The sequence below is a fragment of the Triticum urartu genome, chromosome 2A (assembly GCF_056163025.1).
Source record: "Triticum urartu cultivar PI428250 chromosome 2A, HENAU_Tu73, whole genome shotgun sequence".
NCBI lineage: Eukaryota > Viridiplantae > Streptophyta > Magnoliopsida > Poales > Poaceae > Triticum > Triticum urartu.
This window is the reverse complement of record NC_141874.1, coordinates 755,797,703-755,825,490: the sequence shown is the minus strand read 5'-3', so window position 1 is coordinate 755,825,490 and position 27,788 is coordinate 755,797,703. Positions and strand designations below refer to the sequence as shown.

At 45.3% G+C, this 27,788-nt stretch overlaps 1 protein-coding gene across 1 annotated transcript; it reads left to right on the top strand.

The window, feature by feature from the left end:
* The first annotated feature begins 2,633 nt into the window (after positions 1-2,633).
* On the top strand, positions 2,634-3,871 carry LOC147987858 (uncharacterized). The gene is made up of 4 exons (XM_087540455.1): positions 2,634-2,872; positions 3,027-3,096; positions 3,224-3,428; positions 3,518-3,871. The coding sequence occupies exons 1-4, from the start codon at positions 2,790-2,792 to the stop codon at positions 3,676-3,678; spliced, it is 519 nt and encodes a 172-aa protein (XP_087396581.1). The 5' UTR covers positions 2,634-2,789; the 3' UTR covers positions 3,679-3,871.
* The last annotated feature ends 23,917 nt before the right edge of the window (positions 3,872-27,788 follow it).

Below are 27,788 nucleotides of genomic sequence, written 5' to 3'. Positions count from 1 at the left end.
TGATTCTTCATTTTTTTCCTTCAGAATTCTGAACATCTCCAGTACGATGATTTGATAGATGTCACATGAATGAATTTATAGCTTGCTGTGGCTCTGGCTTAACCGTATGTCCACACACATATAGGATTATAGGTAGTTGGATTGTTGATCCAACAACATGCTTCTCTGTTTATGAATGACCGAACTAAGATTCTCTGCCTCTCGCCGGCGTCAGTGCTAGTCCGTCCCGTCTCCGGTAGCCTTAGGGCCATGGAGGCAGAGTGGATCTCGGCCTTGCCGGTGGGAGGGCTTCGTTTTTATATCTGTTTTTAGCTTTGTTAGGGTTTGTGTCCTACTCAGGAAGGCGACACGGCGACAGCTCCCTGAAGATGGAATAAAGGTCTTCCCGCCTAGCCCCCGTTCTGGTGATGCGTCTAGCATCATCGGTGGGCGTGTGGAGGTGCGTCTTCGTCGGATCTGTCTTTGGTGGATTTGCTCGGATCTGTTCGTCGTTCGTCTTCGTTTATGTGTCTTCAGGTTGGATTCTTTTGATCTACACTCTTCATCTGCGGCGATTGCTGTTCTGGTGCGTTGATTCCATGGGGTCTTACCACAACGACTTCCCGACTGTCTATTACAACAAAGTTTGCTCGGCTCCGGCGAGGAAGGGGCGATGACAGCGGCGCGCCTTCGGCTCGCTTCAGTGCTTGTAGTCATCGCTAAATGGTCTATGGATCTGAATGTAATTATTATTATTTCTAGTGTTCGTTGTACAACCATGATTCAAGATGAATAGACTGAAAGTTTTTCTCGCAAAAAAAAGAGAAACCTATAATTATGAGACGAAAAATTTAAGTGGAACATGCAAGTTATACCCTTCATCGTGGCCTAGTATCTCTGTATGGTTATAATGACAGGGGAACATTTTGCATTGACTAAACCTTGCACAGTCGTATGCATGCACTCTTTTTATTAGACTGGGCACCTTTTATATCATGAACATTATACCACTCGTTGCACCATCCCAATCGGGCAGCTCCCTTTGACGGTCTGCCACCGGTGCCGAAAATCTATGCACTCCTAACGTTGCTCTCTGTCCACATCAATATCTCATCTTTCTCACCCCCTCTCCCTGTTTCTACCTTTTTTCTTCATCTCTCTCTGTGTGCGCGCGCGCGTGTGTGTTAGATAGACGAGTTAGGATTTAATCTAGGTACCAACGCTACATGGTTAAGCTCACTTTGAATATATGTTTATAGAGTTGCCATAAGAGAAAACAATAATTAAAAGACGAAAAATATAAATGAAACATGCAAGCTATACCCTTCATTGTGGCCTAATATTCATATATGGTTATAATGACACGAGAACCTTTATTTTGCATTACCCAAACCTTGTACGACATCCTTTGGAATGACGATTGTACGCGTGTAATCAACGTAGTTTGCGCCGGCGACGGACGAGAACCAGGATCCCATCCAATGGATCGATCGATCCTCTTCGTCCTAGCTATGATCGTCGATCGATTGTACGTATATACTCTCCTTTCTGCCTACTTTTGTCGATCAGTCGTCGTGTCATGCAGCTGCAACCCAATCGACCTAATAATTCACAGAAATTATGGGGACCGAAAATGTATCTGTTGCATGGATCTGGTTCTCGTTGGGTGTATATATATTACATGACGGGAAGGGTGCTGGCCTACACGGACAATGAATCCTACACAGCGTCCAATTTGAGACATGTACGGACGTTTTTTTAACACAGTACAGACCCAAGCGCTCATACATACACGTATACACCCACCTTTATAAACGCACGCACACATACCTTATCTCTATGAGCATCTTCGAGAGACTGAGCCGCCATACCACCTTGAAATTTACGAAGTCATCGTAGACGCCTCGTTGTCAACGGGAACGTCTTCTCCCACTGAAAGCGCATCGTCGGAAATCCTGAAATAAATTCAGAAATAATGCGAGTACCAGGACTTGAACCCTGGTGGGCCGGGATACCGGTGAGGGGTAGACTCATACGTACGTTGGGTTGTTTGTTTGGGCCTCGCCCTAAGCAAACATTTCTTTTTGGTAGCTAGAAAAAGCGAACATTTTTTGGGTCTGTGAACAATTTTTGAAAGCAAGAACATTTTTTGAATTTGTGATTTTCTTTTGAAAACATGAAAAAAATTGGATAACGCAAACATTTTTGCAATTACCAAACAATTATGAAAAACCAAACCTGTTTAAATTTGTGAACATAATTTTGAAAATGGAAACTTTTTTAAAATTTTGAACAATTTATGATTTTTTTCTTCTGAAAAACTAACATTATAAAGAAAAATACAAAATTGGGAATCAGACAGACTCTCAACAACGTACTTATTTTCCCTTTTTGTTTTTTCATTTCTATCTCTGTTTCTTCTTTTCGTTTTCTTTCCGAATTTGTAATTTACTTTGACCACAAAAAAAGAGAGATAGAAACCAAGAAAATGGGCCGTTCCAGTAGGGGCGCCCCTGTGCGACGCGTCGTCAATTCGACCCAATGAACTGCGAATACGGTTTGCCAACAGAATATTGTACGTCTTTTTAGGCAGCAAAATACGTACGTAATCGAGAGTCTGTCTGGTTCCCAAATTCTGAACGTGGGCCTTATTTGAGTTTCTATTTGTAGGCGACTAGGAGGAGGCGTTCCGACTTGATTTGCCTCGCGGCCAACCGGAGATATATAGGGGCTGTGCGGCAGATCACACAATCAATTCCCCACCCCTCGAAAAAAAACAGATAATACAATCGACGAAACCACGGACGACGATGGGATCCTTCTTCTCTTCCCCCGGTGCTGACCCCGACGCCGACGCCGTCGACTTCCATTCCTTTCATCGCCAGAGAAAACAGTGAGAATTCCGTCTTAATTTATTTATTATACTTCCATACGTTCCTCTCTCTCTCTCTCTCTCAAATTAGTTTAGTTACGACTGAATTGAATCTACATATCGTAGTACTTTTGTTCGTGTGTCCATGCATGTTAACGTATATATTTGGTGACAGTGAGCGTGATGCCCTCGTTGCCAACATGCACACCATCTTTGCCCTCGGCCATTACAACTCCAGGAACCCGGTACGTATTTTATGTCATGTAATCCCCCATTTGGATATACTCCATATATGGCCTAATGCGTAATTTAAGATTTACTTTGACCATCAGTAAGATCATTAATACTATATGTTCGTGTGTGTGCGCGCAGGATGCTATGTTCTATCCTGCTGCGGAGCCCATGGAAGTGCCCAGGGCCGCCTGCGTCGGCTTCAGGCAGGACTTCTGGTACCATGTCGGCTTCTGGGCCCGACGGATGGATGCCACTGACGACAATGAACAAAAGTACTTCTTTGCCGAGCTGCGGTTCGAGCGCCGCTCTAGACGGCTGGTGGTCGAGACATGCACCCTCTTGGGTAACTTACATAATCTATCTTGTTCCTCCAGATTAACTAATTGTATGCATGCATGTTAATTCCCTTTATGTATGTGTGACATGTGACAGAAAAGCCGATGTGCCGTTTCAAGAGTAGGTGCGCGTTCTGCCCGGATAGATTCCAGATCCTGCACCCGAGTGATGCTGAGTTTACTTGTGGGAAGAAGAGGCACAAAAGGAAGTTCTTCAGGGAGAGAAATATGCTTGGCAGGCCTTTCATGCTTAGATAGACACCCTAAGCTTAACGAAGCACTATTTAGTCACCTTTAGTTGTATATTGCTTGTTCAGTTAATTATCTATGAGAGTTGAAGACATGTAAGATAGTGTTGATGTTACTACGGATTACTTTTTGGTTGTTGTGGTTGGGCCAACATGTGTCCGATTTTTATATATGGTTTCATGTGAAATAACCATTCCGCGCCCCCAGCTTGCAGTCCCACTGCCTCTCCCGTGCCTTCTCCTCACCCACCGGCGACGAAATCGACATTTAAGCCGTCGTCGATTTGCCCCGTCCTGTTGCCGCCAAGGTCCATTTCCTTCCCAGTGAATGCACCAGCTCTGCTGGAACTGCTTTTCTTTCGAGATGAAGATTTTGATGAAGACTTTTGAGGATTCCTTCTTCTTGTCCTCAGAGTCATCATCTCTGCTAGACTTCTTCTTCTTTGACCCCCTTTTCCAGAGAGGGCTGTCAGTGATGTAATGGCCTGGCTTTTTGCATTTGTGACATGTTCTCTTGTCGTAGTCTCAAGCAGAAGCTTCTCCAGTGTTCTTCGAGTCATACTTTGAAGACTTTCCGAAGTGATTTCTCTGGGAAAGCTTCAGGAATTTTCTCAGAAGCATAGCCAAGTCTCTGCCAGTTTCCTCAACACCATTAGTAGTACAATTAGATGCTTCTTCCTCAGATGAAGAAGTTGCATTGGCCTTTGCCTTCAGAGCACGAGGTCGCCCATAGCTGGTACCATACATATCTCTCTTCTCAGCTTGCTGAAATTCATGAGTACTGAGCCTCTCAAGAATATCAGCTGGATCAAGTGCTTTGTAATCAGGACACTCTTGAATTGTCAGGGCTAAGGTGTCAAAGGTACTGTCCAGAGACCTCAGCAATTTCTTCACAACCTCATGATCAGTGATGTCAGCAGCACTGAGAGCTTGAAGCTCATTCGAGATATCGGTGAGGCGATCGAAAGTCTGTTGAATCTTTTCATTGCCGAGTCTTCTGAAGCGGTTGAAGAGATTGTGGAGCACATCAACACGTGAGTCACGCTGTGTGGAAATGCCTTCATTGACCTTGGAAAGCCTATCCTAGATAAGCTTTGCAGTTTCCATAGCACTCACACAACCATACTATCCTTTGTTGAGATGTCCACTTATGATGTTCTTCGCTTGAGAGTCGAGTTGCTTGAATCTCTTCACATCAGCAACGTTGATACTAGGAGCAATATTGGGAACGCCATTCTCAACGACGAACCAGAGGTCATTGTCAATTGCCTCAAGGTGACCAGATGAACTTCGTCACTGTCGCTAGAGCTGTACTCGAGATTTTCAAAGGCTTCACTCGAAGCGGCTAGAGTAGTATAGGTTTGAGCATCACTTTGGAAATGTGAAATATGTTTCACCTAGACCCCCTTTAATAGTACGGGTTTTTCCTATGACTCAAATAAGATGAAAGAAACTACAAAAACAAAAGTCTTCAAGGTTCAAAGTCTTCACATCAATTTCTTCGAAGGCCGTAACAATTTGATCACCAATTTCTTCACTTGAAGAAATATATTTTTAGGGGTCCTCTTCCATGTGTTAAACCAAATCTTCCGGGACTATAACTCTTGTGGACACTCACAAACACATTAGTCCCTCAACCTATTTGTCTTCAATACTCCAAAACCACCAAGGGGGCACTTGATGCACTTAAAGTTGTGCACTTGCCTAAACATAAAAAAGATCGTTCGTTGCAAATGGATCTTCAAAAGAAAGGAAGGCTTGTCTCCTAGTGAGCCCGCGAGGTTTAAGGAAAGGTTAGTGGCTAAGGGCTTCAGTCAGATACCAGGTGATGACCCACAAGTATAGGGTATCAATCATAGTCCTTTCAATAAGTAAGAGTGTCAAACCCAACGAGGAGCAGAAGGAAATGACAAGCGGTTTTTAGCAAGGTATTTTCTGCAAGCACTAAAATTATCGATAACAGATAGTTTGGTGGCAAGGTAATTCGTAACGGGTAACAAGTAACAAGTGTAACAAAGGTGCAACAAGATGGACCAATCCTTTTTATGGCAAAGGACAAGCCTGGACAAACTCTTATATGAAGTAAAGCGCCCCCGAGGACACATGGGAATTATCATCAAGTTAGTTTTCATCATGCTCATATGATTCACATTCTCTACTTTGATAATTTGATATGTGGGTGGACCGGTGTTTGGGTGTTGTCCTTACTTGGAGAAGCCTCCCACTTATGATTAACCCCTCTCGCAAGCATCCACAACTATGAAAGAAGAATTAAGATAAATCTAACCATAGCATTAAACATGTGGATCCAAACCAGCCCCTTATGAAGCAACACATAAACTAGGGTTTAAGCTTCTGTCACTCTAGCAACCCATCATCTACTTACTACTTCCCAATGCCTTACCATAGGCCCAAATCATGGTGAAGTGTCATGTTGTCGACATTCACATTACACCACTAGAGGAAAGACAACATACATCTCACCAAAATATCGAACGAATACCAAATTCACATGATTACTTATAACAAGACTTGTCCCATGTCCCCAGGAACAAAAGTAACTACTCACAATGCATGTTCATGTTCAAGATCAGAGGGGTAATAAATATCATTAAGGATCTAAACATATGATCTTCCACCAAGTAAACCAACTAGCATAAACTACAAAGAGTAATCAACACTACTAGCAACCTACAGGTACCAATTTGAGGTTTTGAAGCAAAGATTGAATAAAAGTGATGGAATAGAGTTTGATATGAGATGGTGCTATTGAAGATGTTGATGAAGATTGATCCTCGCACGATGAGAGGATCGTTGGTGTTGATGATGGCTTCGATTAGCCCCTCCCGGAAGGAAGCTTCTCCGGCAGAATCCCTCCGTCAGAGCCCTAGATTGCTTCTGCCCAGTTTCCGCCTCGAAACGGAAGCGCTTCGTCCCGAAAGCCTTCTTGTGATTTTTTTCTAGGTCAAAACACTTCAATAACATAAGATGGGCACCGGAGCCTGGCCAGGGGGCCCACAAGCTCAAGGGGCGCGCCCCTAGGCTTGTGGCCACCTAGTGGTCCCCCTTCTGGTACTTCTTCACCCAATATTTTTATATACTCCAAAACAATTCTCTATAAAGTTTGAGGACATTTGGAGTTGTGCAGAATAGGTATCTCTGATTTGCTCCTTTCTAGTCCAGAATTTCAGCTGCTGGCATTCTCCCTCTTCATGTAAATCTTGTAAAATAAGAGAGAAAAGGCATAGGAATTGTATCCTAAAGTGTAATAACAACCCATAATGCAGAAAATATCAACATAAAAACATGATGCAAAATGGACGTATCACCAGGTATTGATTATAATGATGTGTTCTCTCCAATTTTCAAGCATTGTTCCATTCATGCATTTTTTGGTATTGTAGCTATGCATGATCTTGAGCTTGATTAGTTAGATGTCTAGACTGCTTTTCTGCATGGTTAACTGGAGGAGGAGATTTACATGGACCAACCGAAGGTTTCATAGTGCCTGGTAAAGGGAAATTTGTTTGCAAGTTAAAGAGGTCCCTATATGGTTTGCAACTGTCTCCGAGATAGCGGTTTAAAAGGTTTGATTGATTTATGATAGCACATGGATTTAAGAGGTCTGCAATTGATAGTTGTGTTTACATTAAATTTGTTGATGGATCACCTATATACTTTTTGTTATATGTAGATGGTATGTTGATTGCTGCTAAGGTCAAGAAAGAGGTCAATACTTTAAAGGCATAGCTAAGCACTGAGTTTGACATGAAGGATCTTGGTGTTCCTAAGAAAATTCTAGGTATGGAGATTACAAGGGGACAAAAATTCTGGTTTGTTATTTCTTAGTCAGCAGAGTTACATTAAGAAAGTTCTTCATCATTTTAACATGCATGATGCTAAGTCAGTAAGCACTCCCATTGCTCCTCATTCCAAATTATCATCCTCTCATTGTCCTAGTAATGATGAAGAGTTCGAGTATATGTCAAGAGTTCCATATTCCACTGTTGTTGGTTCTTTAATGTATGTCATGGTGTGTTCTAGCCCTGGTTTGTCATTTGCAATGAGTTTGGTCAGTCGATAGCTTCATGGCACTTCTAGGTACATTAATTGGAACGTTGGAGTGCTATTAAGTGGATTTTTAGGTACCTTCATGGCACTTCCAATGCTTGTTTGAAATTCGGTAGGGCTGTTGAGGATCTAGCTGGCTATGTGGATTCAGATTCTGCTTTCAGCGATTTGGACAAGAGGAGGTCCCTTACAGGTTATGTGCTCATAGCTGGTGGTTGTGCCGTGAATTGGAGGGCAACGTTGCAGCCAGTAGTTGCCCAGTCTACCGCTGAAGCAGAATACATGTCTATTGCAGAACCATGTAAAGAATTAGTTTGGCTGAAAGGTTTGTATGCTGAAGTTTGTGGAGATAATTCTTGCATTAACTAGTTTTGTGACAATCAGAGTGGCATATACCTCACTAAGGACTAGATGTTCCATGAGAGAACAAAGCACATCGTTGTCAAATATCATTATGTTGGAGACATTGTTGAGCAAGGTAAACTAAAGGTATGCAAGATTACTACTCATGATAATCCTGCTGATATGTTGACAAAGCTAGTTCCTGTTGCTAAGTTTGAGCTTTTCTCAGACTTAGTTGGTATAACTCATTAGCCCTAGTGGCTGTTTGGCACCAAAAGTGTTTTCTTTGTTGTTCAGGGAGGAGGTTCTCATTCATGCTACAAGATGGAATTTGTCTCAAGGTGGAGTTTGTTATGTTATGCTTCAAATTCAAGTATAAAGAGAAAGGCTAACTTCTGACGAGCGAGCGGAGCAAGGCTCGTCGTCGGTAGGCTTGGGCCGATAAGTATTGACCTAGGTCACCTGTGTTATATATACCTCTTTTAACCTGCCGCATGGGATAAGTTGATCAGTTGTTAATCCCCGGCGTTTGTAACCTTCCCTGATATAGTGAAGTTTACAAGTTGCTACCCTTATAAGTGGTTTGAACTTATTTGGAATACCGTCCAACCACTGACTGAATACATTGACAACACGTGTGGGTGGATACAAATTTGACACTATCTGGATGTCTGACCACGTAGAACGTGCAAACTTACATTGGAAAATGAGGTGTTTCATTGTCTTGTCATGAGTACAAAAACAACAATTCTTACTCCTTGGCGAGTTGCGTCATGCGAGGTTGTCTTTGGTTAACACAACTCCCCTAGAAGATACCACATGAAGATTTTCACTTTTAATGGAATCTTGGACTTACAAATTTTCTTGTTATTACTCACTAGTACCTCAAAATGCATAAGCGCACGGTACCTAGAGTCTACTATGAAAGACCCAAATGTAGTAATTAAGGTACCACCGAAACACATCCCGTCTCTTCTCTTCTCGTGATGCTTTTGAAGACGAGTTATGCGCATGGAAGGATTGTCGTTTGCCATCCAGAGGTGACTTGCCAATCATGGTTGAGATGGATTCTATTATTGCAGTGAAGTTGAATGGCACGGAATTGGATAGATCGGTCTACTCCTCGCTCATTAAGGTGATTAGGCACGTCATGGGTCTTCATGAATCTTGTATTACTCATGCTTTTTTGTGAATAATATGGAAATTTTATTCCAAAGTCACAGGGTTACAGTCGAGAGGCAATAAGTCCTCACAACATGGAGGACATCTGCTCATCCATACCGCAGTACAAGACTCGGTACGGCTATAATTTGCCATACAATTTGTTGGGGAACGCAGTATTTCAAATTTTTTCCTACGATCACGCAAGATCTATCTAGGAGATGCATAGCAACGAGCGGGGAGAGTGTGTCCACGTACCCTCGTAGACCGAAAGCGTAAGCGTTCAGTAACGCAGTTGATGTAGTCGAACGTCTTCGCGATCCAACCAATCAAGTACTGAACACATGACACATCCACGATCTGCACACGTTCAGCTCGGTGACGTCCCTCGAACTCTAGATCCAGCTGAGGCCGAGGGAGAGTTTCGTCAGCACGACGGCGTGGTGACGGTGATGATGAAGTTACCGACGCAGGGCTTCGCCTAAGCACTACGACAATATGACCGAGGTGGAAATCTGTGGAGGGGGCACCGCACACGGCTAAGAGATCAACTTGTGTGTCTATGGGGTGCCCCCCTCCTCCGTATATAAGGGAGGGGAGGAGGAGGAGGGCCGGCCTTAAGGGGCGCGCCCAAAGGGGGGATTCCTACTCCTAGTAGGAGTAGGTTTCCCCCTTTCCTAGTCCATATAGGAGAAGAAGGAAGGAGAGGAGAGGGAGAAGGAAAGAGGGGGGGGGACGCTGCCCCCTCCCTAGTCCAATTCGGACCAGCCTAGGGGGGGCACCCCTTGAGGCCCTTCTCTCCTTTCCCTATGGCCCATTAAGGCCCACTACTTCCTCCAGCGAATTCCCGTAACTCTCCGGTACTCCAAAAAATACCCGAATCACTCAGAACCTTTCTGATGTCCGAATATATAGCCTCCCAATATATTGATCTTTACATCTCGACCATTTCAAGACTCCTCGTCATGTCCATGATCTCATCCGGGACTTCGAACAACCTTCGATAAATCAAATCCCATAACTCATAGTACAAATCGTCATCGAACGTTAAGCATGCGGACCCTACGGGTTCGAGAACTATGTAGACATGACCGAGACACATCTCCAGTCAATAACCAATAAACAAACCTGGATGCTCATATTGGCTCCTACATATTCTACGAAGATCTTTATCGGTCAAACCGCATAACAACATACGTTGTTCCCATTGTCATTGATGTCTACTACACAACCTTCTTCTTGTAGACGTTGTTGGGCCTCCAAGTGCGGAGGTTTGTAGGACAGTAGCAAATTTCCCTCAAGTGGATGATCTAAGGTTTATCAATCCGTGGGAGGCGTAGGATGAAGATGGTCCCTCTCAAACAACCCTGCAACCAAATAACAAAGAGTCTCTTGTGTCCCCAACACACCCAATACAATGGTAAATTGTATAGGTGCACTAGTTCGGTGAAGAGATGGTGATACAGGTGCAATATGGATGGTATATAATGGTTTTTGTAATCTTAAAATATAAAAATAGCAAGGTAGCAAGTGGTAAAAGTGAGCACAAACGGTATTGCAATGATTTGAAACAAGGCCTAGGGTTCATACTTTCACCAATGCAAGTTCTCTCAACAATAATAACATAATTGGATATTATAACTATCCCTCAACATGCAGCAAAGAGTCACTCCAAAGTCACTAATAGCGGAGAACAAACGAAGAGATTATTGTAGGGTACGAAACCACATCAAAGTTATTCTTTCTGATCGATCTATTCAAGAGTCCGTAGTAAAATAACACGAAGCTATTCTTTCCGTTCGATCTATCGTAGAGTTCGTACTAGAATAACACCTTAAGACACAAATCAACCAAAACCCTAATGTCACCTAGATACTCCAATGTCACCTCAAGTATCCGTGGGTATGATTATACGATATGCATCACACAATCTCAGATTCATATATTCAACCAACACAAAGAAACAACTCTGAAGTGATATCCTCCAGCTCTGCAACTCCCACACAGCAACTTCAGTTCTACCTTCAGGTATCTAATGCAGGTATCAACATTAGTTTCTCTGCTGACAATGAGATGATCAACTCCATGCTGCTGAATGAGCCACTGTCTTATGTACATGTTACCAATTTCCTGTCAAGCAGACTCATGCCAACTTTGGCTACCTTTGGGCCTTGGGCCATGGTTATGGTATTAATCCAGCAAGTCTGAACATTCAGTTAGTGGTGACCACTACTGAAGATGGTCAGTTGGATGCTTCTGCTACTGTCACCTCTTTTGATGCTGTAGGTAGTTACAGTTCTTCCACACAGCTTTGGACCCTTGCCTCCAATGCACCAGTTCAGGCTAGCACTATTACTATAACTGAGCTCAATGAGGATCTGCTAGCACCCTCTGATGACCTAGCTATCACTGGTTCAGATACTGTATTCGGTGACTCTTTTGTTGGAGGACATAAGAACAAGCGTGGTAAATCTAAAGCCCCAGTCATTGTCACACAGGTTCGTCGCAGCAATCGCTCTAATAAATATGATGGATTTAAGGTGCCTCTCATCACTGACAGTAAGGCAAAGACCTCCAAAGTTAAGCCAAGGGTGATCCCAAATGTAGCTTCTACTGTAGTCATCTCTGAACTGTCTGAGGATCAAATTGCTGATGTGCCCCCCACCACTGTCAATTGCTGAGATCCAACTCATTGGCTCCACCCGGTGCGCCATTCCTCCTGAAGAACTCTCTGAAGATGTGCTTCTTGCTGAACAGGAGGGAGGCCCCTCCAATGCTTAATTACGTTCTCTTGCTTTTAATCCAGCCTTTTAATGGTTCTCCTTTCGAACTGGAACGTACTCTGTTGGAATGTCCGAGGTCTGAACTCAGATCCTAAGCTTTTGGCTTTATCAAACGCTATCTCCTCTAGTGGCTATGCTGTGATTTGCTTGCAAGAAACAAAAAGCCCTCTTTTGATAATATGTTCATTAAATCCTGTTGCCCTAGAAGATTTGATAAATTTGCTTATATTCCTTCTGTTGGGGCCTCGGGAGGTATTGTAACCATTTGGAATAGCTCTATATTCACTGGTACGGTACTTATGGAAGAAGAATTTGCTCTGGTAATTAAATTCAAATCCACACATTCGGCCCAAGAATGGACTCTCGTAAATATATATGGGCCTTGTCAAGGAGACCCTAGAGTGGATTACACAAATTGGCTACTTCATCTCAACATTCCCTCTGATGAAGATTGGCTTTTAATTGGTGATTTTAATTACATTCGAAGCCCCACTAACCGCAATAAACCTGGTGGCAACATTAATGATATGATTACATTCAATGATTTTATTCGATCGCAAGGGCTCATTGAACTACCAATTAAAGGCAGGGCATATACCTGGAGTAATATGCAGCAGGAGCCCCTACTAGAGCAACTTGATTGGTTTCTTACCTCCACTAATTGGACTCTGTCATATCCAAATACCATGGTAAAACCCCTTGGGAAACCAGTCTCTGACCACATCCCCAGTGTAGTCACAATTGAAACTTCAATACCAAAAAGCAATCTGTTCAGGTCTGAGTCTTTTTGGGTACAACACCCAGGGTTTATGGAACTTGTCTCAGAAGTTTGGAATCGGCCAGTCAACTCTTCTAATGCTGCCACTGTGCTCTGCCGCAAATTTAAAATGCTAAGATATGAACTCAAACACTGGAGTAAAAAGATTTCCAAACTATCCATTGCAATAGAAAATTCAAACTCCACACTGGCAGATCTTGATGCTAGAGAAAACAAACGGATCTTATCAACTCCCGAACGCAACTTTAGGACAATCCTAAAGAAGCACATTCTTCAGTTATTAAATTACCAGAAGCAATACTGGAAAAAAGATGCACCATTCGCTGGGTTCAATTTCGGGATGAGGATCCAAAATTTCTTAAAGCCCTTGCTTCTGAAAGATACAGAAGAAATAACATAACCACTCTCCGGCTTGATAATGGTACAATAGTGGAAGATCATGCTGGTAAAGAGGCCCTCATCTACCATACGTACAAGGACAGGCTTGGTTCTTCTGGTAACTATCAAATGAAATTTGATCTTCCTAGCATCATTAAAAAAGTAGATGACTTGGACCAGCTCACTGTCCCTTTCTCCAAACATGAAATTGACGATGTCATCAAAGGAATGCCAGCTGATAGAGCCCCTGGTCCGGATGGTTTCACGGGTCATTTCATTAAAACTTGCTGGCACATCATCAAAGAGGACTTTTATAGACTTTGTGATCAGTTCCATGAAGGGACCTTAAACTTAGAAAGCATCAATGAGGGTTTCATCACGTTAATACCTAAAGTTCCCTCACCAGAGACGATTAACGACTTTCGGCCGATCACGCTACTAAATTGCTGCCTCAAAATAATCACCAAGCTATTGGCCAACCGCCTACAGAAGATCATCCTCAAACTTATACATCGTAACCAATATGGTTTGATCAAACATAGAACTATACAAGACTGTCTTGCTTGGGCCTTTGAGTATATCCATCAATGCCAAGTCTCCAAGAAAAAAATTGTTCTACTCAAGCTTGACTTCGCTAAAGCCTTCGACACCGTAGAACATGGGGCTATGATTGAGATTATGAAACATATGGGATTCAATGACAAGTGGCTGTCCTGGATCAAGTCTATTTTCTCCTCCGGTAAATCTTCCGTGCTCCTCAACGGAGTACCAGGCAGACAATTTTTATGCAACTGTGGTGTCTGACAAGGAGACCCCTTGTCCCCCCTCATCTTCGTTATTGCAGCGGATCTCCTCCAAGCTGCCATTAATGATGCATTCCAACAAGGGAAGATCCACCTGCCGTTTGGCAGACAACGTCAACAAGACTACCCGCTTATTCAATACGCGGATGACACAATAATTATCATGCCAGCGTGGCCAGCCCAAGCGCATACTATGAAAGGAATTCTTAATGACTTTCCCACTTCCATTGGTCTCAAGATAAACTTTCATAAATCGACACTCATACCGATGAACTGTGAGGCAGATCTTACAAATGAGCTTGGTAATATCTTTGAATGCAAGATTGGTAACATGCCGTTCACATACCTTGGCCTCCCCCTGGGGACTAGTAAACCCTCCATCCAAGACCTAATGCCGATGGTATGCTCTGTTGAATGAAGACTGACTTCCACCTTGACAATGATGTCATATGGAGCCAAACTTTCGCTGTTAAATATAGTCATCACCTCGCTCATCATGTTTTCTCTATGCACTCTAAAATTCCCATTGAAAATCTTTGAGTTATTGGATAAGATTCATCGAAAATGTCTCTGGACAAAGAAAACTGAACAGGGGGGAAAATGCAACTCTCTGGTTGCCTGGGATAGGATCTGCCGCCCAAAAGATAGTGGAGGCCTTGGGATCATCAACTTAAAGATACAAAGTGATGCGCTCCTCCTTAAATACTTGCACAAGTTCTATAACCAGCATGACCTCCCTTGGGTTGATCTGATTTGGTCCACATACTACACAGACAAGATACCCCATGCTTCTGATCCTTGTGGTTCCTTCTGGTGGAGAGATGTCCTCAAACTAACTCCAATCTATCATGGCATCTCAAAAGTGGAAGTTAACCGTGGCGACAATGTGCTCATGTGGAAGGACCTCTGGCTCGAGGAAACTCTAGTTGACTCCCACCCAAGAGCCTTTTCCTTTGCTAAGAATGAAGATGTCTCTGTACAAAATTTTCTACGTGTTTCCTCGTTAGACGAGGCGTTTCACCTCCCCCTCTCTATAGAGGCTCATGTAGAGGTTCGAGACATCTAGCGCCTTGTGGCCCACATTGCTCTAGATAATGATCAGACCACAAGAGACGTATGGTCCTACTCTCGGGGGGCCGCAGAATATACTGCACGAAGATTCTACAAGTTCTGCTTCAGGGATGTAAAAGCCCATAAAACATATCATTGGCTCTGGAAATCCAAGGTCACAATTAAGATAAAAGTCTTTGGTTGGCTTCTACTCTCTGATCGCCTCAATACAAGGAACATGCTCAAATGCCGACACTACAATGTGGGAGATGACCTGACATGCCTTCTTTGCGGCCATACAGAGGAAGATGTGGACAATATGATTCTAAACTACCTGTTCAGTAAGTACTGTTGGTCCAAACTGGGGATGAATCCTGATCACCATGTCACGCGGCTACCCTGGTTGGAAACGACCAAGAAGAATTGGAGCAAACCTATGTTCATGGAAATCTTCTTACAAGCATCTTGGAGTATTTGGAAGGAACGAAACGATAAACTCTTCAGAAACATTAGCCCATCCTACAACTCTTGGCTAGCTAGATTTAAAACAGACTTTGGTTTACTACAATATAGAGTGAAAGATAATATGAAGGACTTTATTTTCCTACTTTTAGACTCCCTCCCTTCTGACTAGTCTCCACCACTAGTTTTCACATTACCTGAGCCACAAAAGTGGCCAGGGATGCACTCTGTACAACCCTTATACAATGTACAATGTAACACTTGAAAAGTAATATATCACAGTGGGAGCCTCTCCCACTGTCACAGGTTTCAAAAAAAACCAACACAAAGAACTTCAAAGAGTGCCCCAAAGTTTCTATCGGAGAGTGAAGACGGAAATTGTGCCAACTCTATGCATAAGTTCACGAGGTCACGGAACTCGCAAGTTGATCACCAAAACATACATCAAGTGGATCACGTGATATCCCATTGTCACCACAGATAAGCACATGCAAGACATACATCAAGTGTTCTCAAATCCTTAAGGACTCAATCCGATAAGATAACTTCAAAGGGAAAACTCAATTCATCACAAGAGAGTAGAGGGGGAGAAACATCATAAGATCCAAATATAATAGCAAAGCTCGCGGTACATCAAGATCGTGCCGACTCAAGAACACGAGGGAGAGAGATCAAACACATAGCTACTGGTACATACCCTCAGCCCCAAGGGTGAATTACTCCCTCCTCATCATCGAGAGCATTGGGATGATGAAGAGGGCCACCGAAGAGGGATCCCCCCTCCGGCAGGGTGCCGGAACGGGTCTAGATTTGTTTTCGGTGGCTACGGAGGCTTCTGGCGGCGGAACTCCCGATCTAGGTTTCTTTCTGGAAGTTTTAGGTTATATAAGAGGTGTTGGAGTCGGGAACAAGGCAGGGGGGCGCGCCCATGGGGGTGGGCGCGCCCCCCACCCTCGTGGACAGACCGAGACTCTTCTGGCCCAATTCTTTTACTTCCTGGCCTTCTTCTGGTCCAAAAATTAGTTCCGCGAAGTTTCAGGTCAATTTTGGTTTTCCTTTTCTGCGATACTCAAAAACAACGAAAAAACAGAAACTTGCACTGGGCTCAGGGTAATAGGTTAGTCCCAAAAATCATATAAGATAGCATATAAATGCATATAAAACATCCAAGGTTGATAATATAATAGCATGGAACAATCAAAAATTATAGATACGTTGGAGACGTATCAAGCATCCCCAAGCTTAATTCCTGCTCGTCCTCGAGTAGGTAAATGATAAAAACAGAATTTTTGATGTGGAATGCTACCTAACATATTTATCAACGTAATCTTCTTTATTGTGGCAAGAATATTTAGATCCATAAGATTCAAGAAAAAAGTTTAATATTGACATAAAAATAATAATACTTCAAGCATACTAACAAAGTAATCAGGTCTCATCGAAATAACATGGCCAAAGAAAGCTATCCCTACAAAATCATATAGTCTGGCTATGCTCTGTCTTCATCACACAAAATATTTAAATAATGCACAACCCCGATGACAAGCCAAGCAATTGTTTCATACTTTTGATGTTCTCAAACTTTTTCAATCTTTATGCAATACATGAGAGTGAGCCATGGATATATCACTGTAGGTGGAATAGAATGGTGGTTGTGGAGAAGATAGTCTCACATCAACTAGGCGTATCAACGGGCTATGGAGATGCCCATCAATAGATATCAATGTGAGTGAGTAGGGATTGCCATGCAACGGATGCACTAGAGCTATAAGTGTATGAAAGCTCAAAAAGAAACTAAGTGGGTGTGCATCCAACTCGCTTGCTCACGAAGACCTAGGGCATTTTGAGGAAGCCCATCATTGGAATATACAAGACAAGTTCTATAATGTAAAATTCCCACTAGTATATGAAAGTGACAACATAGGAGACTCTCTATCATGAAGATCATGGTGCTACTTTGAAGCACAAGTGTGGTAAAAGGATAGTAGCATTGCCCCTTCTCTCTTTTTATCTCATTTTTTATTTGGGCCTTTCTCTTTTTTTATGGCCTCTTTTTTTCTTTTTTTTTTCATTCGGAGTCTCATCCCGACTTGTGGGGCAATCATAGTCTCCATCATCCTTTCCTCACATGGGACAATGCTATAATAATGATGACCATCACACTTTTATTTACTTACAACTCAAGAATTACAACTCGATGCTTAGAACAAAGTATGAATCTATATGAATGCCTCCGGTGGTGTACCAGGATGTGCAACGACTCATGAGTGACATGTATGAAATAATTATGAATGGTGGCTTTGCCACAAATACGATGTCAACTACATGATCATGCAAAACAATATGACAATGATGGAGCGTGTCATAATAAACGGAACGGTGAAAAGTTGCATGGGAATATATCTCGGAATGGCTATGGAAATGCCATAATAGGTAGGTATGGTGGCTGTTTTGAGGAAGGTAAACGGTGGGTTTATGGTACCGGCGCAATTTGCGCGGTACTAGAGAGGCTAGCAATGGTGGAAGGGTGAGAGTGCGTATAATCCATGGACTCAACATTAGTCATAAAGAACTCACATACTTATTGCAAAAATTTATTAGTTATCGAAACAAAGTACTACTCGCATGCTCCTAGGGGGATAGATTGGTAGGAAAAGACCATCGCTCGTCCCCGACCGCCTCTCATAAGGAAGACAATCGATAAATAAATCATGCTCCGACTTCATCACATAACGGTTCACCATTCATGCATGCTACGGGAATCACAAACTTTAACACAAGTATTTCTTAAATTCACAACTACTCAACTAGCATGACTCTAATATCACTGTCGGTGTCAAAACCGGCGGATCTCAGGTAGGGGGTCCCGAACTGTGCGTCTAGGCCGGATGGTAACAGGAGGCAGGGGACACGATGTTTTACCCAGGTTCGGGCCCTCTTGATGGAGGTAAAACCCTATGTCCTGCTTGATTAATATTGATGATATGGGTAGTACAAGAGTAGATCGACCACGAGATCAGAGAGGCTAAACCCTAGAAGCTAGCTTGCCTTCCACGCCAGACTAAAACCCTTCGGTTTATATAGACACCGGAGAGGGTTAGGGTTACACAAGGTTGGTTACAAAGGAGGAGATATCCATATCCGTATTGCCTAGCTTGCCTTCCACGCCAAGTATAGTCCCATCCGGACACGAGACGAAGTCTTCAATCTTGTATCTTCATAGTCTAACAGTCCGGCCAATGGAGATAGTCCAGCTGTCCAGAGACCCCCTAATCTAGGACTCCCTCAGTAGCCCCTGAACCAGGCTTCAATGATGATGAGTCCGACGCGCAGTATTGTCTTCGGCATTGCAAGGCGGGTTCCTTCTCCGAATACATCACAGAAGAATTTGAATACGAGGATAGTGTCCGACCCTGCAAAAGAAGTTCCACATTCCACCGTAGAGAGAATAATATTTTCGCAGATCTAATTTGCTGGCTTGTTTTGGCAGCACAACGTTTTGTCATGGCCCGTTGATTATTCGAACCGTTTCTTTTAACCAGCTCCACACATAACGCGAGGCGGTTTCTTGACACGTCTTGTCGAAGCGGAGATCATGTTCCCCCAATTACGGGATTCTCATTAATGCGGTCGTGGGTAACCCAACCGTGTCTAGGACTCCTAGATTATAGGCAAGTCCTAAACGGCCACGGAGAGGACGCTTGATATTCACCCTCTTTATAAAGGGGCAATGTTTTCGCTTTTTCCCTCTCATGCTCAATCGAACCCTTCCCCCGCCTCGAGTTCTAACACCCAAAGCCCAGGTTAGGTGCTCCGGATCTTCAATCATGTCCGGATCCAGCCTTCAAGGCCGATGGATGCCCTCCTCCGTGACAGAAGAGGACATCAAGAAGTTGAGGGAGGCCAGATACCTGACGGCCGAGGTTTCGCATCGGCTTCCTGCTCAAGGGCAGGTCGTCCCTACTCCCGAACCTAACGAGAACGTCGTGTTCGTCTCCCACTTCCTCCGAGGCCTAGGCCTCACTCTGGATCCCTTCATCAGGGGTTTGATGTTCTATTACGGGCTAGATTTCCATGATCTAGCTCTGGACTCCTTTCTCCACATCTCGACATTTATTGTCGTGTGTGAGGCCTTCCTTCGCATTACCCCTCACTTCGGCTTGTGGCTCAAGACCTTTGAAGTGAAGCCGAAGATGATTGAGGGGCAACATGCAGCGTGCGGAGGTGCATCAATAGGCAAGATGGAAGGAGCTCCATGGCCGAAAGGTTCCTTTCTAGAGGTGTCCGAATTATGGCAGCGGGAGTGGTTTTACGTCACAGCTCCCAGAAGTGCCAAGTGGGCGGCTGCCCCCGCTTTCCGCTCGGGCCCCCCACCATAACTGATGTCATGGATTAGCAGAGGTTTGAGCTAGGGTCCAGCCAAGGACGTGCCTATACTACAAAGCCGCATCCGAGATCTCTTTGAGGGAGATGTTAATTTGGATGTGGTAATACAAGTTATGCTGGTTCGTCAAGTCCAGCCTTGCAAACGCCGGCCCCTTCGCTTGTGGGAGTTCAACCTAGAGGTACCGCGTGCCATTCAAAGTTTCCTCGGCCTGACGCACGAGGAGATGTACAAGTCATTCTTCGGACCTCAAGTAGAGTGTCCGGATATTACCGAGGACATGGGCCTGAGCAGTAACAGCGCCGCTGAACAAGTAAGAAACCCCCTGGCCGAACACACTGTCTTTTATTCTTCACGAAGTTATTTCTCAGAGTTTGCTTTTTGACCAGGACTAGCTAACAAAGGCGAAGATGATTTGGTTTTTGGCCCCCCTCCCTAAGGGTTTGGAAAATCCGGTATTGGAAAAGATGCTCGAGGTCGCACCTTGCCCGGAGCCCTTGAAGGAAGATACCGGGCGGGATAATACGGGCGGAGGCGGGCCCCCATCGCTGCCCATTCCAACTGAGGGAATGAGCGTCTCCATGAAGGAGGACAACCGGGAGAGGAAAAGGACTGCTTCCGAGGACCGGAAGCCGAAGCCTCCAAACAGGAGAAGAAGTCTCCCACAGAGGGTCCTGCCTCGGGAGGTACTTTTGCCGCACAAAGTCCGCGGGGGGATCATCCCTCCAACGACTCGTAAGTGATCCAAGATACTTTAATAGTAAAGGTATGCTATCTTTTTTCTGAGAAAATAACCACCGCATATATCTTGCAGTTCGGGCCTTAGCCCCTCTCAGCTGAGCTCATCTTCGGGGGATCTTCTTCCAGAGATGATGGAGAGCGAAACGCCTACCCTAGACTCCTCCACTCAAGAAGCGGTCAACCCCGAAGTGTCGTCACGGAGGGCCTCTCCGGATCCGGTGAGGCCAGAAGATAATCCCATAGACCCTCGAAGTCCCCAGCGTCTGGCTCCCGAAGAGAGCAGACAAAAGAGTCCGGCACCGTCTGGTGTGCGTCGGATGTTCTGAGGGAGTTGGTGGGGCGAGCGGCCATCTCAGAAGAACACCGTATGCTAATGAGTACGGTGATGGAGAGAATCTCGTCCGCTGAAAGCGAATTACATGAAGCTTTTATGAGTCTACTGACAGGCTTTGAGGTACGTGAGATAATATGTGATACTACTGCACATGTTAGGTGTGCCCTGTGTAGATAGTAGCCCCTGAGACTCTGGTTGTCGTTGAGAACGGCGGCGAACAGAGGATCATATTCCCAGGCAATAACCAAACTGCCCCTATGTGCAGGTGGTGGAAGCTCCGGTGGCTAGCCGGACTAGTGAGTTTGCCAAATTAAAACGGCAACTAGATGCGGCAGACGCCGACATCGAGCTTGTTAACAAGAGGCTTGACGAGGCACAGGGTAAGTGTTATTATCTGGTGAACGCCACATAGTAAGAGCAGCATGATGCCAGTATCTTTAATATGTTGTGACTGCAGATGGAGCTGCCACCGTGGAAACCTTGCGGGCAGAACTTGCCCGAGCCAAGGAACAAGCGAGGATTAGTAATGCGGCTGCTTTGAAGGCGGCCGAAGAGTTGAAAACCGAGAAGGCCGCACATTGTGAGAGCCAAGAGAAGATGGCCAAGATTGCAGTAGAATTAAAAGACACTGCCGACCATTGCCGGGTCCTTGAAAAAGAAAACCGAGCGAAGGCAACGGACCTTGGGAAGGCCACGGCGGCGGGCAAAGACACCCGTTCTGCTATGAGAGCGAAGAAGGAGGAGCTGCGGGAAGCCGGGGATATTGCGGCCAGGAAACCCTTCATGTTATGGAGGAAGTTTGGAGATCCACGGTATGCCCCTCTGGATCGGCTGTGGAGTTTGGCAGATGCGTATATGGATTTGGCGGCGAGCGCTGCCAATGCGGCCAAGTACTTCCAAGGTCAGACAGATCGTGAAGTGGACAAGCTGTTCTGGTCACAATTCCACGTTCCAGAGCGTCCACTTTCATTGACTGACCAGCTAGCCGAATGGGCCGAACTGAATAGGTTGTCCGGACTCGCCATGAGGTCTGTTGTGGATCAGCTATGGCCGGAAAAGCCAAAGCCGAACAACTATTTTAGCTTAGTGCAGCAGTTCCTTGGTGCGGTGCCGCGCATTAATGCGATGAAGAGGTCGGCGTGCATAGAAGGCTCGCGGATGGCCCTTACCCGTGTTAAAGCATACTGGGCGGAGATGGACTCTACCACTGTTGCGGCGCAGGGTTCGGCCATAGGTCGAGTGGCTGCCGAGCATTATTTCGAGGAGGTTCTCGAGGGTGCTCGTTTGATAGAGGCCCAGTGCTCGAAGAATATTATGTTTGAGTGATATTTATTCTCATTGTAAACACAATGCTTTTATGAAGTTTTTATAAGGCTATGTTTATACTTTTGCCTGAAAGTAGTATGATGCCTCCTGTGCGGCCGTTTATGTATACATGTGTATAACCTAAAAGATTGCAGCCGCTGGCTTCAACCCCCACGCATATAATGCGGAGGTGCTCGCAAAAAACGCGTGTTCACACTTAACCCAACGTCTTGGTCCTATTAAGGAGGTGATAGCATAGCGAACGAGGCAACCGGACTATAATGCTTTAACACTTTCACTTAGCCATAGGAGTTTGACAGTGGGGCTACTAGATAGCCCCTGGTGGCTCCGCACTCTCCCGATCGTGGGGTGCGTACATGCCTGGCCGAAAAACGGCCCTTCGTTAAGGCGGAGGAATTCTATCATTCCGATAGGTCATCGAGTGGTTGACCAGTCTCACGCTATATCATGACAATCAGTTTTCGGCTTTCTCTACTGAGGTGCTCGTCCGGATGAACCAGGGCACAATTGCAGTAGTTCTCCTGGTGCTACCTTAGCCGATAAAGCGGAACATAAGGCACCAAAACACAGGAGCCGGGAAAACCCAACATTTGACCCAAGACAATGATTCGGAGCTGATGCATATAAGGCCAAACTCGCGATGCCGAACACTCCCTAAGGTATTCGGTCTTTATGGTATAAACCAGGCCTAAATAGTGCCCTTTGTAAGAAGCCCCTTGTGTCCAGGTACGTGCATTATTCTGACGTGGCCACATGCCAAGACGTCAGCATCCTTCTCAACTGTGCTGAGAATTCGGTGGATATGTATCAACAAGAGACAGTAAAAAAGGTTTACGTAGGGTCTTAATCTAAAAAGAATCCTTGGAGCGGGTCCCTGCTGCACGTCTGCGCCTGTGTCTCCGTTGTGCCGTATCCTGGACGGGTGTAGCACGATGATCATCTATAAAAGAGAGGAACTTAGGTGAAAAAGTTGTCGTGCAAAAAGATAGTTTTTAAAGAAACTATGTATAATTCAAGATGAGTAAAAATTGCCACTTGTCTGCGCGCATTGAGCCCCTTGTATTTGTAATAGGGGTGCGACCATTGATCCGGTATGAATTACATATAGTTGCGCCGGACTCGTCTAACCGTTTCCGAGGTCTTGACGACTTGATAAATGCTTTAGTTGGTCAGGCCGTTTTTAGTGTGCGGCTGCCAAGGCAGCCGCACTCTCTTCAGCGCGCAAAGATCGCTTAATACTTCCGTTCACTGTAATGATGCCACGTGGGCCGGGCATCTTGAGTGTGAGGGAAGCGTAGTGCGGTATTGCATTAAAGCGAACGAAAGCTTCGCATCCGAGTAGTGCTTGATAGCCACTTTGGAACGGAGCGATGTGGAAGGTTAAATGTTCACTATGGAAGTTATCGGGGAAGCCGAATATAACCTTTAGTAGCAGGGAGCCCGTGCAATGAACCCCTGGGCCTAGCGTTACTCCTTTAAAGGGAGTATTGCTTTGGCAAATTTTTGTTGGGTCTATCCCCATTTCGCGGATTGTGTCCTGGTATATCAGGTTTAGACTGTTGCCACCGTCCATCAGGACTCGTGTGAAGTGGTATCCGTCAATTATTGGGTCCAATACCAGGGCAGCCCATCCTGCACACCGGATACTTTCTGAGTAATCACGATGGTCGAAAGTGATCGGTTGAGACGACCAGTGGTACGACTCCGCGGTGATAGGCCCTTGGGCATATTTTTCTGGGAGTGCCGTTTTGTTTCTTCCCTTGATCACGTGTAACACGTTTACTATTTTGACTTCTAGTGGAAATTTCTTTTGTTCCCTAGTGTCTTTCTTGAGAGGCTCATCCTCGTCTTTGCTTGGTGTATCCTCCCCCTTGTGTACGGTGTTGAGCTTGCCAGACTGCTTGAAGACCCAACATTCTCTGTGGGTATGATTAGCGGTTTTACCAGGGGTGCTATGGATCTGACATATTTGGTCCAGAATTTTGTTTAGGCTGGACAGTTCGTCTCTGGCACCTTTAGAGGGCGGCTTTTGCTGACCTGGCCGAGAGCTTTTGAATCCGGCGTTTACTGCCGTGCTCTTCGTGCTGTCTTCTTTATTCCGGCGTTTGTTATTGTTGTTGCGCCGTGATTTCCCGTTTCCATCTCTAACTTCAGATGTACTGGGGTCGCTGGTGCTGCATCTGGCTAGCCAGCTGTCCTCACCCGCGCAAAAGCGGGTCATGAGGCTTCTTAATACTACCATTGTTCTCGGCTTTTCTTGGCCGAGGTGTCTGGCAAGCCATTCGTCACGGACGCTATGCTTAAAAGCTGCCAAGGCTTCGGCGTCCGGACAGTCGACAATTTGGTTCTTTTTAGTAAGAAACATGTTCCAAAGTTTTTGGGCTGACTCTACGAGCTGTTGAGTTATATGACTCAAATCGTCCGCGTCCAGAGGTCGGACATAAGTCCCTTGAAAATTTGCCCGAAAAGCGTCTTCGAGCTCTTCCCAGCTTCCAATGGAGTTTTCGGGGAGGCTTTTGAGCCAGTGACGAGCTGGCCCTTTGAGCTTGAGGGGTAAGTACTTGATGGCGTGGAGATCATCTCCTCGAGCCATATGGATATGGAGGATATAGTCCTCGATCTAGACCCCAGGGTATGTTGTTCCGTCGTATGCCTCTATGTTTATGGGTTTGAATCCCTCTGGAAATTCATGGTCCAGCACCTCGTCGGTGAAACATGGGGGGTGTGTGGCACCCCTGTATCAGGGTGTACTGTAACGCCCCGGATATAACTTTCCCAATTTGTACTCCAACTCTTGCCGTTTCCGGAGTTAAGTTATTTTATTTTCTCGGGTTCGGGTTCTTGTCTCCGTGTGTTGTTGTCGTTGTCATGCATCTCATATCATGTCATCATGTGCATTGCATTTGCATACGTGTTCGTCTCATGCATTCGAGCATTTTCCCCGTTGTCCGTTTTGCATTCTGGCGCTTCATTCTCCTCCGGTGGTCATTTCTAGCTTTCTTTCATGTGTGGGGATTAAACATTTCCGGATTGGACCGAGACTTGCCAAGCGGCCTTGGTTTACTACCGGTAGACCGCCTGCCAAGTTTTGTATCATTTGGACTTCGTTTGATACTCCAACGGTTAACCGAGGGACCGAAAAGGCCTCGTGTGTGTTGCAGCCCAACACCCCTCCAATTTGGCCCAAAACCCACCTAACTCTGCTCCATCATCTAGAGCGTTCGATCACGATCGCGTGGCCGAAAACCGCACCTCATTTGGACTCTCCTAGCTCCCTCTATGCCTATTTAAAGAACCCTCCATTTTCGGATCTCCCTCTTCCCCGAAACCCTAGAAAAGTCCTCCTCGCGCCGGCCGGACACGTCCGTCCCCGGCCGGACACGTCCGCCGCCTCCGCCAGCCAACCATCCGCCGCCACGTGGCCCGGGCGAGCCCCACATCGCCGCCGCCGCCCGAGGTCCGCCCGAGCCCAAGGGAGGCCCTCCCCGGCCCATCTCCTCCCGCGCCCGCGCCCGGCTCCTCTTCCCCGAGCGCCGCCCTTCGCCGGCCGGCGACGCCGTGCCCCATCGCCGGCCACCGCCGCCCGCGACCGGACCTCCTCGCCGCGGCGCCCGGTCGCCGCCCCGCCGCCTCGGCTTCCGCTCCGCCGCCCGCCTCCGTCGCGGCCCCACCGCTCCGGCCATGACCGCGTCCCTGCCGGCCGCCTCTTCCTCGCATCTCCGGCGAGTGCTTCGACTCCGGTGAACAGGGACCCCGGCGATCCTCGTAAAGCGTGCAGATCTGAGATCTGTTTATTTTTCGGGTTGAGATTTCTCAGAAACCCTAATCCAAGTGCCTATATTCAACTTGCTATATCTCCGCATCCGTAGCTCTGATTCATGCATATAGCATATCAAAATGTTCGTCTCTGAGAGTACATCATTTCATTACATTGCATAATTTTCATTTGAGCTCATCTTGATGCCCGAAATGCTGTTAGAATAGGTCTACTTGAGTTAATTGTCAGATCTGCTACTTCATCTTAGACATTTGTCATTTTTGCCATGATTGTTGTGTGCATGATATGCCCATGAGTTCTACATATGTTTTGTTAAGGGTTTTGTTATCTTTCCAGAGGTGCAACCCATGTATTTTTGTGATGTGTGTGGTGACTAGTGCAAGCTTGCAAAGTGAGGCACTCGGTAACTCCGTTTTCAGGGACTTAGTAATTTCACTAAGTCCTGGGATCGTATATCTCATGATGCCATATGTTCGTGTTGTTTCCTAGTGATCCGTGCTTCTTTTGAGGATGATCAGTGAAGGAGTTTTGTTAATATTGTGATGCTATATCCATCCATGTCTTTGTTTGCAATTATGGAGCACCCTAGCTTGAGTCAATCGAGCTCTACTTTTGCTTCGTTGTGAATCTGGGCAGATCGTCAACTTGTTTACGATTTTGCCGATGTTGTTGTAGTTGATCATGCATGCTATGCCTTTGTTCTTGCCATGTCTAGCTTGAATTTTGTGCCTTCTTAATGGATGTATGCTTGTCTTGCCATGACTTGCACCGTAGTGAGTGCATCGAGCTCGTAAACATGCCTACTTGAGTTATGTTTCAGCATGTGTCAATTTTCACATAGTCTGAAAACTGATTATGTTTTTGCTATGTTCGTGTGCTTGTTAGTATATTTTCGGATCCCTTTTGGCTCAGGGTCACTAAGGGACTTTTGTTAATCTATTTGAGTAGCTCCATGACATGTTTTACTTTGTCATGTTCAGGTCCTTTAGCATGTTGTTTTGTTGCTCCGAAGAGGGCTATATGATCTGAAATTTCAGACAAGTGTTAATTTCACTAAGTCTGAGATCTTTTTACCATTTGCGTTTTTGCCATGCTTGTTTGAACCTTTTAATGGATGAATTGGCCGTAGCTCAGTGCTAGACTTTTGTTAAGCATCTTGAATGCATCCCTGCCATGTATTTTGTTGTCATGTTTGGATGTTGTAGCATGTTTATTTCGTTGCATTTAGATGCCTACTTGCTGTAAATCACAGACCGGTGTCATATTTGAATCGCTTGCCATTTCCAAACCGTAACTCCGATTCCAATGATCTTTATATCGTTTTCAAGCGATTTCATCTCATATTTCCAGTGGCACACTTGGATTTCCAAGTTGAGGCCAGGTTCATGCTTTCCTGTCATATCTTGCATATGCATCTCGCATCGCATCCCGCATAGCATCCCATCATTGCATCTTATTGTTTGAGCTTGCACGTGGTTGATTGTGTCGTTGTTGCTTGTTTGTCTTGTTTGGGTAGAGCCGGGAGACGAGTTCGCTAACGAGGAGCCCGTTGAGTTTGCTTTCGAGGATCCAGTCAACTCTGACAACTTTGCAGGCAAGATGATCATACCCTCGAAATCACTACTATCTTTGCTATGCTAGTTTGCTCGCTCTTTTGCTATGCCAATGCTACGATGCCTACCTTTTGCTTGTCAGCCTCCCAAATTGCCATGTCAAACCTCTAACCCAC